This window comes from Salvelinus sp. IW2-2015, unplaced genomic scaffold, assembly GCF_002910315.2.
Source record: "Salvelinus sp. IW2-2015 unplaced genomic scaffold, ASM291031v2 Un_scaffold2596, whole genome shotgun sequence".
NCBI classification, from domain to species: domain Eukaryota; kingdom Metazoa; phylum Chordata; class Actinopteri; order Salmoniformes; family Salmonidae; genus Salvelinus; species Salvelinus sp. IW2-2015.
In genome coordinates, this window is record NW_019943904.1 from 1 (window position 1) to 13,136 (window position 13,136).

At 52.0% G+C, this 13,136-nt stretch overlaps 1 protein-coding gene across 1 annotated transcript; it reads left to right on the plus strand.

Moving 5' to 3' along the window:
• Positions 1 to 8,980: 8,980 nt before the first annotated feature.
• Positions 8,981 to 11,408, plus strand: LOC139025378 (spidroin-1-like; the record flags this gene model as incomplete). The annotated part of the gene is made up of 6 exons (XM_070440481.1): positions 8,981 to 9,076; positions 9,211 to 9,218; positions 9,333 to 9,385; positions 9,569 to 9,725; positions 9,868 to 10,721; positions 10,817 to 11,408. Coding segments are annotated over 6 exons (1,760 nt in total), but the record flags the coding sequence as incomplete, so codon positions are not given.
• Between the last annotated feature and the right edge of the window lie 1,728 nt (positions 11,409 to 13,136).

Genomic DNA, 13,136 nt, shown 5'->3' on the forward strand with positions numbered 1-13,136 from the left:
TTGTGAGCAGCAGGGATTTCAAAGACATAAAACAGTTGGACGCATGTTTCTGATCGGAGCCAAAGCACTCCCTTGATCATGTCCAGACTGTGTTGACGTTCATATCTAGTGATGCGGGGGGGCCCGGCGGCGGCGCGGGGGGGGGGGGCGGCCGCCGGGGAGACGGGCGCTGGAGTGAAAACCCTACTCACCACAACACTCGGAGCCTAGCACTCACTACCACAACACTGGGAGTAGACTTAACTACCAAGGAGTAGATACCTACCAAACACTGGAGTAGATACCTTACACACACTGGAGTGATACCTACCAAACACTGGAGTAGGAACAGCCTACCACAAACTGGAGTAGAACTACCTACCACACACTGGAGTAGACTTAACTAACCACAGACGGAGTAGACTACCTACCACAACTGAGTGTGACTACACACACTGGAGTAGACTAGCCTACCACACAGCTGGAGTAGACTACCTCCCACCATGGGAAAAGGCTACCTCACACACTGGAGTAACTAATTACCACACATGGATTGACTGACCTTACCACACACTGGAGTAGAATTACTACAAAAAACGCCCCAACTTGGGGAGGTAGACTAACTACAAACTGGAGGTAGACTACCTACCACACATGGAGTTAGTACTACTACACAACTGGAGTTAGACTACCTGACCACACACTGGAGTGACTCTTACACCATGAGTAGATTACCTACCACACACTGAGTAGACTACTACGCACACACTGAGTTAGACTACTACACACGCTGAGTAGGATAACTACCACCATGGATGATACTACCAACCTGGGTAGATACTACGACCACTGGAGTTTAGACTTACCTACCAACACGTGATAGACTACCTGCCACCTGGGAGATTAGACTACCTTGACCACCAACTGGAAGGTAGACTACTGACCACAAATGAGGTTGACTACTTACACACACTGGGAGTAGATACCTACACAGCACTGGAGTGAGACTACCTACACACGCTGGAGTTAGATACCTCCACACGCTGGGAGTGATACTACCACACGCTGGAGTAGGGACTTACCCACAACTGGAGTTAGACTAGTACCAACTGGAGTAGACTACTACAACATGAGTAGATACTACACACGCTGGAGATAGGACTACCTACACACGCTGCGAGTAGACAAGCTCCAACGCTTGGAGTAGACTACCTTTCCACACGCTGACGGAGACTACCTACCACCACACTGCGAGTAGGACTAACTCACACACTGGAGTAGAATACCTACACACCTGGAGTAGACTGACTACGCACACACTGGAGTAGACTACCTACACACACTTGGAGTAGACCTACTACCACACACGGAGTAGCATACTACCACACACTGGATCAGACTAACATACCACACACTGGAGTAGACTACTACCACACACTGGGAGATAGACTACCTACCACACACTGGAGAATCGACTACCTACCACACCATGAGTAGCTACTACCACACACTGGAGTAGACTAACCTACACACATGGAGTAGACTACCTCCACACGGCTGGAGTGATCTACACCGTGGAGTAGACTACCGTACACACGCTGGAGTAGACTACTTACACACACTGAGAGTAGGATACCTACCACACGCTGGAGTAGGACTACCTTACCACAGGCTGAGTAGACTACCTCCCACGTGAGTAGACTTACCTACCCCCGTGAGTGTTATCTACCACACACTGAGTAGATTACCTAACCACACATGGAAGTAGACTAGCTGCCACACACTGGAGTAGACTACCTACAACATGTTTTTTTTTTTTTCTTTCTTTTTAGAGTAGACTACTACACCACCACTGGAGTAGACTACCTACCACACACTGGAGTAGGACTACCTACACACACTGGAGTAGAGACTACCACACACTGGAGTAGACTACTCCACACCATGGAGTGACTACCGACCACACACTGGAGCTAGACTAACTACACACACTGGAGTAGACTAACTACCACAACGCTGGAGTAGACTACCTACCACACTGAGTAGAGCTACCTACCACAGCGCTGGAGTAGACTAACCTACCACACGCTGCGAGTAGACTACCGTTACACACACTGGAGTGACTACTACACACACTGGAGTAGACGGTTACCTACCACACACTGGAGTAGACTACCTAGCCATACACTGGAGTAGACTACCTACCACACACTGGAGTAGACTACCTACCACACACTGGAGAGACTACCTACACACAATGGAGTAGAATACTACACACACTGGAGGAGACTAACTACCAAACCACTGGTAGACTAACTACACCACTTGGGAGAGATACTACACACATTGGAGTAGACTACCCTACACACACTGGAGTAGACTACCTACCACACACGTGGAGTAGACTACCTTACACACACTGGAGTAGACTAAACTACCACACACGGAGTAGACTACCTACAACAGCTGGAGTAGATACCTACACACGCTGGAGTAGACTACCTACCACACACTGGAGTAGACTTCCTACCACACACTGGAGTAGAACTAACTTACCACACTGGGAGTAGCTACCCTACACAACAACTGGAGTAGACTACCTAGCCACCACGCTGGAGTAAGACTACCACCACAGCACTGGAGTGAGGGGGGGGGGGGGGAACTAAAGAAGCAAACTACACACACTGGAGTAGATACCTCCAACACGCTGGAGTAGACGAAACTACACACGCTGAGTAGACGACCGACCACAACTGGAGTAACTACCTACCAACACTGGAGAGACTACCTACACACACTGGAGGGATACCTACGACACACTGGAGTAGAACGAACTTTACACACATCGGAGTTTGACCTACCACACGATGAGTTGCTTACCTACTCGCACGCTGGGTTAGGTGACTTACTACCACACACTGGAGTAGACTTCCTACCACACACGTGGAGTATCTAACTAAACAATGGAGTAGACTACTACCCACAGCTAATGGAGGTAGACGAATACCACATCGCTGGAGTAGACTACCTACACACACTGGAGTAGACTACCTATGCACACACTGGAGTGGAACTTTATATTCCACGTCTGGAGCTTAGAGCAATAGCCTTACAAACGCTGGAGTAGCACCTTGACCACATCACTGGAGTTGGTTACTCCTCACACGACCTGAGTAGATTTATACCACACACTTGGAGTAGGTTGCACTAATTCTACACACATGGATGTAGATTCTAGCTACCACACCTTGGGTGATAGCCTGACCCACGCTGGAGTATAGCACGCTACCACCGCTGGAGATAGACTATAACACCTACCACACGCTGGAGTAGACTACCTACCACGTCTGAGAATAGACTACCTACACACGCTGGAGTAGACTACTACCCACGCTGGAGGTAGACACCTTACCACCACGTCTGCAGTAGAATTTACCTACATCTCACTGGAGTTATAGATTAGTTACACTACACTGCAGTCAGATATCTACCACACATGGAGTAGACTACCTATGCCAGCACACTGGAGTAGCTGTACTCACACACTCGGAGTAGCTACTACCAACAACTGGAGTAGACTACTTACCACAACTGGAGCGTCAGATGTACCTACCACAAATGAGTAGACTACCTAAACTAGCAACATGGGTAGACTAACTACCACAAACTGTTAGTAGGATAATATACTACCACACTGGAGGTTGGATCTTACTACCACGTCACTGGAGTGTAAGACTACTACCAAACATGGAGTAGACTAACTTACCACCGTGGAGTAGACTACCTACACACGCTGGAGTAGACTACATACCACACACTGGAGTACGTACTACCTACACACGTTGGAGTAGACTCACCTACCATCACCTGGAGTTAGTCTACCTACACACACTGGAGCTAGACGTACCTACCCACACACTGGAGATAGCACTACGCTAACAATTTGGAGTAAGCACTAAGCCTAACAACACACTGGAGTAACTACTCTACACAGCACTTGGAGTAGAATAACCTACCGTAACACTGAGTGTACTACCTGACACATCAACTGGAGTAGACTAACTTCCACACACTGGAGTAGACGTACCTACCAACAACACTGGTAGACTACGTACCACAACTGGAGTAGACTACCTACCCACACTGAGATAGACTAACTACACATCACTGGAGTAGACAATACTACATTTTGCATTTCCCATGGAATATGAGGCACGTACAGTTGAGCGAGGACCAAATAGGGACAAATGTACCAGTATGATGAGACTAGGTCTCTCGTCTTTATCACAGGACTTAAGTCTCATCTCTCTTCTAACACAGATGCAATATTCAATCTATACTCAGCATGCTCCCCCTCTTTACATGTTCCCAACATCCTGGTTTAATCAATAACTGTATCGAGAGGGTTGTCAGATGTTGTAGCTCGATGTGGCCGATGACATTTCTTTCTTTTCCCCTCTTTTGTAGTAAAATGCATTATCCTTTACAATAATTTAATAATTACATCCACTAAGGTTCTGACAAGTAAATAATTATACTTTAAAAAGTAATTTTAAGCATGTAATTAATGCACATCTGTAAACGTCGAAGAGGCAATACGGATGACCGTTCATCGTTTTGGGCGAGCTTGCATTTACCAGCAGGTTGGAAGATCTTTGGCAGACGAAGACCACACAATTTCTAGGAATCAGACTCTCCCATCTCTCTTCTTGAGATACTCCCTTCCCTTCCCTTCACAGGAGTCAGATCTCTCCTATCTTCCTGTCTGATACTCCCTCCCTACTTTACAGGATCAGACGCTCATATCTCTGTTGGATAACTCCCTCCCTTCACACTACCTTGTAAAGGCATAGACTTCCCTATCTTCCTGGTCTGGATATCCCTCCCTCCTTACGGGATCCACTTCCGTTCTTGTTTGGATACTCCCTCCTCCTTACAGGATTCGACTTCTTATATCTGCTCTGGGATACTCCTCGCCTCAGCTCCTACATTACAGATCAGACTCTCCGCTATCTCCTGGGATACTTCCTCCTCGCCCGTACCTTACAGGATGCTCTCATATTCTCCTGTTGGATAATCCCTCCCTCCCTACCTCTAAAGAGCAGATTCTCCTATCTCCTGTCTGGATTACTCCTTACCCTACGCTTACAGGATCAGAATTCCGTCATTCTCGTTGGATACCCTTCCTCCCTAAGATCAGGTCTGGTTATGAGATTGGTTAATAAAGGTATTCATGCTGTGTTGAGTGGGTCAAATTAATAGTTTATGGTTGTGATGGTCAGATAAACTTATGGTTGATGATTTGTACGAGTACAGTAGCTAGTGATTACTGTTGTTAGGCTTGTGGACTTGGTGGTCATGGTGAGGGTTGGGTAACGGTGAGAAGCAGATACTAAACTCACGCGCTTAACGTTTGAATTCGAAATATTTCATGCTGGATCAGAGTTTGAGTGAGACAGACTACTCCAAGGCAGATGGTTTGAGTGAGAAAACTCATTGGGCGAAGGAGCTTGGTCGGTTTTATTAGTGTCAGCGAAGATGTAGGCCACCTGATCTGTTTCACTGTGCTGTGATTGTCTCCCTCCAGGTCTTTTTCCCAGTGTATTATGTCTGTGTTTCTGTTCTCTCTGTGCCAGTGTATTTTATCCTGTGTTTCTCTTTCTTTATGTTTTTCGTTTTTTCTGTGTTTCTGTCTGCTCTTGTACCGTGTATCTATCCTGTGTTTCCTGTTCTCTCTGTGCCAGTTAGTTATCCCTGTGTTTTCGTGTCTATCCGATACCAGTGTTTTATCTGTGTTTCCTCTCTCTGTTCAGTGTATTTTCCCTGTGTTTCCTGTTCTCTTGCCAGTGTTTTATCCCTGTTTTCCTGTCTCTCTGGACCAGTTATTTATCTGGTGTTTGCTCTCTTTGTTCAGTCGTGTTGGTATTTATCCTGGTTTCCTGTCTCTCTGTAACCAGGTGATCGATCCCTGTGTTTAACCTGTCTTCTGTGCCAGTGTATTTATCCCTGTTGTTTCCTGTCTCTCGTCAGTGTATTTATCCCTGTGTTTTCCTCTCGTTGTTCAGTGTATTCTATACCTGTGTTTCCTGTGTTCTCTGTAACTAGTGTATTTTATCCTATTTTCCTGTCTCTTCTGTGCAGCTGTATTTATCATTTGTGTTTCCTGTCTCTCTGTACAGTGTATTATCCCTGTGTGATACTCTTCTCTGTTCCAGTGTACTTCTATCCGTGTAGTTTTCCCTGTCTCTCTGTGACGTGTTTTTCCTGTGTTCGTTCTCTGCCCTGTTCCGTGTAATTTAAGCCTGTGTTCCTCTCTTTCGTTCTGGTGATTTGATCCTGTGTGTCATGTTCTCTGTACCAGTGTACTTTATCCTCTGTGTTTCCTGTCTCTCTGTGCCAGGTTGTATTTAATCCCTGTGTTTGCCTGCTCGGCTCTGGTTCCAGTTATTTATCCCTTTGTTTACTCTCTCTGTGCCAGTGTATTTTATCTCCTCGTGTTTACCTGTCCTCTCCTGTGGCCTCAGTGTATATTATCCTGTGTCTGATTGCCTGTCTCTCGACGTGTTGAAAACAGTGCTATTTATTCCTGCTGATTCCTGTCTTGCTTCGCTGTTGCAGCCTGTATTATTATCCTGTGTTTCCTCCTCGCGTCTTTGCGCAAGAATGTCTCTTAATCCCTGTCTTTCCTGTTCTCTCGTGTAACGTGTATTTATCCTGTGTTTCCCGTGTCTCTAACTCTGTGCTCCAGTGCCTAACCTCCTATCCCTGTGTTTACCGTCTCTTCGTAACGCGATATGTATTGTCTAGTACTTAGCTGTCTCTCGGTGTCGAGTGTATGTTATCCCTGTTGCTTTCCTGTTCTCGTGTACACACATGTTATTTAACTCCTGTGGTTTCCTGTCTTCCGTGTATCGTGTATTGATATCCCTGTGTTGCTGTCTTTCTGTACTTATGATCCCTGTGTTTTCCTGTCTCTCATGTCAGGTTGCTAGTTATCTCTTCGTCGTCTTTCGCTGTTTTTCTGACCAGTTAGTTAATATTCCTGTGTTTCTCTAGTCTTCCCTGTACCAGTGTTATTTCTCCTGCTGTTTCCGCTCCGTCTCTTCAAGTACCAGTTGGTATTTATCCTGTGTTTTCTGTCTCTCGTCGTACCAGTGTTATTCATATCCCTGTGTTTCTTAGTCTTTGTGCCAGTAGTATGTTATCCCTGTGTTTCCTGTCTCTCTGTGCCAGTGTATTTATCTGTGTTTCTTGTCTCTCTGTGTCCAGTGTATTGTATCCTTGTGTTTTCTTGTTTCTGTGCCAGATGTACTTTCCCTGTTGTGTTTTCCTGCTCTCTAGTGAGCCAGTATATTATCGGTGTTCCTGTCTCTCTGTCCAGTGTATTTATCCTGTGTTCCTGTTCTCTCTGTGGCAGTGTGACTTTATCCTGTGTTTCTTTGTCTCTCTGTGCCATGTATTTTATCCCTGTGGTTCCTCGTTCTGCTGTGTACCAGCTTATGATTATCCCTGTTCGTTTCTGTCTCTCGTACCATTTGTATTTATATCCTGTGTTTCTGTCCTTTCTATGTACCAGGTGTATTTGTCTTCTGTGTTTTCTGTCTCTCTAGTGCCGAGTGAATCTATGTTCTCTCTGTTTCCTTGCGTCTCCGCGGACTGTACCAGTGTATTTAGTTCCCTGTGTTTCTCTGTCTCTCTGTACAGTATTGTATCCCTGTGTTTTCCTGTTTCTCTTTGCAGTGACTATTTATCCTGTGTTTCCTGTCTCCTGCTGCCAGTGAAGTATTTTCCCTGTGTTTCTCTTCATCTGTGCCAGTGTATTATCCTGTGTTTCCTGGTCTCTTCCTGTTACAGTGTATTTATCCTGTGTCTGTTCTCTCTGTACCAGTGATTTTATCCTGTGTTTCCTGTCTCTCTGTACGTGGTATTTATTCCTGTGTTTCCTGCTCTCTCTTTGCCAGTGTATTTATCCCTGTGTTTTCCATGTCTCTCGTATCTTGTACGCAGCTGTATTTATCCTGTTTCCTGTCTCTCTGTTAAGCAGTGTATTTATCCCTGTGTTTTCCTGATATCTCTCTTGCAGAGGTACTTTATCCTTGTCGCTTCTCCTGTCTCTCTACGCCTCGTCGCTCCGTGTATTTATCTCCCTCTTGTGTTTCTGTCTTCTCTAGCCGGTTGTATATCTCCGATCCCTGTGTATTCCTGTCTCTCCTGTGCAGTGTATTATCCTGTTGTTTTCCTGTCTCTCTCTTTGCAGTGTATGTATCCTGTGTTTTCTCCTGTCTCTTCTGTACCAGGTATATTATCCTGTGTTTGCACGTCTCTCTATGCCAGTGTATTTATCCCTGTGTTCTGGTCTCTCTGTGCGTTGTATTTATCCCTGTGTTTCCTGTCTCTCTGGCCGTGTATTATCCCGGTGTTTCCTGTCTTCGTTTCCCAGTCGCATTTATCCTGGTTTCCTGTCTCTCTGTACACAGTGTATTTATCCCTGTGTTCTGGGTCGCTCTGTCCCAGTGTTTTCTCCCTGTGTTTATCGCGTTTCTCGTACAGTGTTTTATCCTGTGTTTCCTGTCTTTGTACAGTGTATTTATCCTGGTTTCTGCTACCTGTACCGTGTTAATTTATCCCTGTGATTTCCTGTCTCGCACGTACCAGTGTAGTTTTCCCTGTGTTTTCCTGTCTGTCTTTACCAGTGGTATTTAGCCCTGTGTTTTCTCTGATCTCTTGACAGTTATTTATCCTGTGTTTCTGTTCGCTGTCGTCGCTATTTATCCTGTGTTTCGGGTCTCACCCTCGTACCATCTCCTGTGTTTCCTGTCTCTCGTGTCAGGTGTATTGTATCCGCTTGTGTTGCCATGGCTCTCGTTGTACGGATGGTGGTGATGGGAGTGGTTAGCTCTGTGTTGGTGGGCTTTCTCTCATGTACAGTGTATTTAGTCCCTTGTTTCCTTCTGCACTGTACGCGGTGGTATTTACTCCTGTGGGTTGTGCGTGTCTCTAGATGTCCAGTTCGTATTTGTGATGCCCCGGCTGTGGGTGGCCTGTCTCTTCGTGGGGGTGGGGGTGTATGTATCCCTGTGTTTCCTGTCTCCGTCCTGTACGAGGTGTAATTATGCCTACGGGGGGCTCGGGGGTAGTTTCCGTGTCTCTCCTGTACCAGGTCGTTATCCCTGTGGTTTCTGTTCTTTTGTGCCAGTGTATTTATCCCTGTGTCTTCCGCTCTCTGTGCAGTTCGTCTTGTATGTTTTGCAAGTCTAACCAGCGTGTTTTTTTCCGTGGTCGCTGTTTTCTATTTCTCTTTTTCATAGTACCTCCCCCGGTTTGACCCTTGCCTGTTTTTCTGACCGTGTCAGCCTGCCTTGACCATATCGCTGCCCTTGACCAACGAGCCTCGTCTGCCACTCATGTACCTCCTGGATCTGATTCTGTTTTGACCTTTTGCCTGCCACGCCTTCTTTGCTACCCTTTTGGGATATTAATAAAACAACTAGACTGTAACGCATCTGCATCCTGGTGTCTAAATCTGGGTCTCGCGTTGTTGCCCTTACACAAAATAGTGTTTATTTATGCGGCTATCATGTTTCCGCAGGGGCAGCAGGGGGCCAACAGAGGGCCAGCGGGGGTCAGTGGTAGCCGGTAAGCAGCAGAGGGGCCAGTGGAACAGCACGGGGGGAAAAGAGGGCCAGCGGCGGGGCTGGAGAGGGCCAGCGGGGCTACGTCGGCGGGCCAACAGGGGGACAGGCAAGGCATGAGGCCAGTGGGGGCAGAGGGGGGCCAACGTGCAGGGTCGCCAAGCACGGAGGGGGCCACACAGTTCGTAGGCAGCAGGGGGGGCAGCAGGTGGGGCCGACTATGCGCTCTGTCCAGACGTGATGGGTGTCCCGGCAGCGCAGTTCAGGAGGCACGCACAGGACAGGGCCAGGTGGAGGCCTAGCGGGCCAACAGGGGGGCGCAGACGGGCACAACAGGTGGTCGCAGGGAGCAGGCAGGGGCACGGCAGCAGGGATGGACAGGCAAGCAGAGAGGCCAGCCGGGGCCAAAGGGGGCGCACGGGGCTGCAGGCAGGGGTGGCAGCGGGGGATAGCAGGGGCCAGCAGGGGGGCCAGCGAGTGGGCAGCAGGGCTGCAGAGAGCAGGCAGGCAGGGGGCCAAAGAGGGGCCGAAGGGCCAGGCAGGAGGGGGCCAGAGGGAACGAAGGGACGAAGGTGGGTCCAACAGGGGGACCAGGCCAGAAGGGGGAAGGCAAGTCAGGGCGGTACAGGGCAAGCAGGGGGCCATCTTGCAGGGGGCCAGGCCGAGGCTGGGACCCAGGCAGCAGGGGACCAGGACCGAGTGGGGACAGGAGACGTGCCATAGCGGCGGGAAGCGAACAGGGCAGCGCGGACGCAGGCGAGCAGGCTCAGTGGGGCAGGCAGCAGGGCGACGGCCAGCAGCGGGACAGCAGTGGGGACGGCCGCAGGGGTACCAGGTGCAGTGGGGACAGGCTAAGGGCAGGGGACAGGCCAAGCAGCGCGGTGACAGGCCAGCAGTGGGGATCATGGCAGGGGGGCAGGCCGCAAGCAGGGTGGGCAGGCAAGCAGATGGGGTCAGGCCGCAGGGTGGCCAGCAGGGGGACAGGCAGCAGGGGGGACAGGCAAGGCAGAACGGGTGTTGGCGTCATCAGGGTGGCAGCAGCAGGGGGGACAGTGCCAGCAAGTGGGGGACAGGCAAGCAGAGGGGCAGGTCAGCAGCGGTGCCAGCAGGGTGAGCCAAGCGTCAGCTAGACGGGGTACCAGCAGGAGGGGCAGAGGGGGAGGCAAGCAGGCGGTACAGCCAAGGCAGGATGCGTTGACATGCAGAGGGCCAGGCCAGCGGCAGTGGGCCAGGCCAGCGTCGGGGACCAGGGCAGCAGGGGACCAGCGGTGGGGACAGGCAGCAGGGGGACAGGCCAGAGGGGGACAGGCCAGAGGCCCTTATACCAGCTCAGTGGGGACTAGGCCAGCAGGGGTGGACAGCGCCCAGCAGGGGAACAGCAGTGGGGACGGCCTAGCAAGGGACCGCAGTGGGGACAGCAGCCAGGGGGACAGGCCAGCAGGGGACAGGCCGCAGGGGACTCAGGCAAGCAGGGGGCAGGCAAGCAGGGGAAGGCAGCAGGGTGGCCGCAGGGGACAGCCAGCAGGAGGGAGGCAAGCAGCGGGCGTCCAAGCAGAGGATGCAGCCAGGAGGGGATCGGTGGCCATCAGGGGGGGACAGGCAGGCAGGGGTGGGCAGTCAGCAGGGTGCCAGGGTGGGAACCAGTCGAGCAGGACCAGCAGGGGGTCCAGCATGCAGGGGACATGCCAGCAGGAGGGGAATACATCAGTGGGCAGTGCAGCAGGGACAGGCCAGGGCAGCGGGGACCAGGACCAGCGGGGGGACCAAGCACGTAGAGAGGACGGCCAGCAGGGCTGAAGGCCAGCAGGGGACAGCCAGTGGGGACAGGCAGCAGGGGACGCAGTCGGGGACAGGCCAGCAGGGGGGACCAGAGCAGCAGGCGGGACAGGCAGGCAGGGGGACCAGGTCAAAGGGGGGCAGGCAAGCAGCGGGGAGGCCGCAGGTGGCAGCAGGCGGGGACAGGGCCAGCAGAGGGACAGGCAACAGCTCTGGGTTGTGGTGCAGCGATGGGGGGGTTGTGTGAGCAGGGGATGCCTTATATGCGGAAGAAGCAGGGGGCAGTGTCTCAGCACAGTTCAGGGTAGAGGCGGCACAGGGTGGGCAGCAGGCGTGGGCCAGAAATGGGGGACGCGTGTGTTGCATAGTCGGGAGGGTCATTAATGCAGGGGGGCCAGTCAGCAGTGGGACCAGGCCAGAGGGAGCACAGCGTGGGACAGGCAGTAGGGGGACAGTGCAAGCAGGGGACGAGAGAGGCAGCTCGTCGGACATGGGCAGCAGGGGGACAATTCACAGGGGGACAGCAGTGGGGGACAGGCAGCAGGGGACCAGCAGTGGGCAGGCCAGCAGGGGGGACAGGCAGAGGGGGACAGGCGCAGGGGGAAGCCAGCAGGGGACCAGCAAGCAGGGGGCAGGCAGCAGGGGCGGCCGCAGGGTGGCCGTGGGGGGACAGGCAGAGGGGCAGGCAAAGAGGGGGGGGGGGGGGGGGAGGGGGGGGGGGGGGGGGGGGGGGGGGGGGGTGGGGGGGGGGGGGGGGGGGGGGGGGGGGGGGGGGGGGGGGGGGGGGGGGGGGGGGGGGGGGGGGGGGGGGGGGGGGGGGGGGGGGGGGGGGGGGGGGGGGGGGGGGGGGGGGGGGGGGGGGGGGGGGGGGGGGGGGGGTGGGGGGGGGGGGGGGGGGGGGGGGGGGGGGGGGGGGGGCAGTCAGCAGGGTGGCCAGGCAGGGGGGACAGGCCAGCAGGGAAGGACAGGCGACAGCAGAGGGAAGGCGAATCCAGCAGAAAGGGGCCAGCAGGTTGACAAGGTCCAGCAGGGGACCAGCAGGGGATCCAGCATGCAGGACCAGGCCAGCAAGGGAGGGCCATCATGCAGCGAGCAGGCCAGCAGGGGCCAGGCCAGCAGGGGGGAGACGGAGCAGGGGGGGCCAGGCATGCAGGCGTGGAACAGCAGGGGGGAAGCAGGGCGGAGCTAGAGCGGCAGCAGGCAAAATAGCTGGAGTGGCCTTGGCAAGGCGGCTTAGCAAGAAGTAAGGGTGGCTCTTCGTCTGAGCTCTGCAGATGCACCCTCTTAATCATACCCCCCCCAGCGTTAGTGACAAGGAGGAAGTCTAGTATACCGGCGTGACCCGTACGATCGTACAGGCTCCTGGCTGATAACAACAGAGGTCGAGAACAGAGGGTGAACTAGCTCTACACCGTACGCTGTACAGACACTAGCATGTTCCAAACAATATCATAGATTGCTTTAATCCTTGCCCCCCCCTGCCCATCTCCTCTGTTCTTTGCCTTATCCCCATACTTTTTGTTTAGTCTCTTACAAGCCTCCCCTCCTGTTCCTTCAGTCTTTGATTGGCTGAATTCACCGCTCATTAGCGCATGTTCATTATTGTCAGCAATTTCAGGGACAACTTTTTCAACAAACGCTTTGCAATTCCGAATTATATATAATAAGACAACAATGCTCTTATGACTTATAAAACTTTTTGCGGAAGAAGTTTCAGCTTTTAGTCAAGCTCCTCAGTTACATAATGTG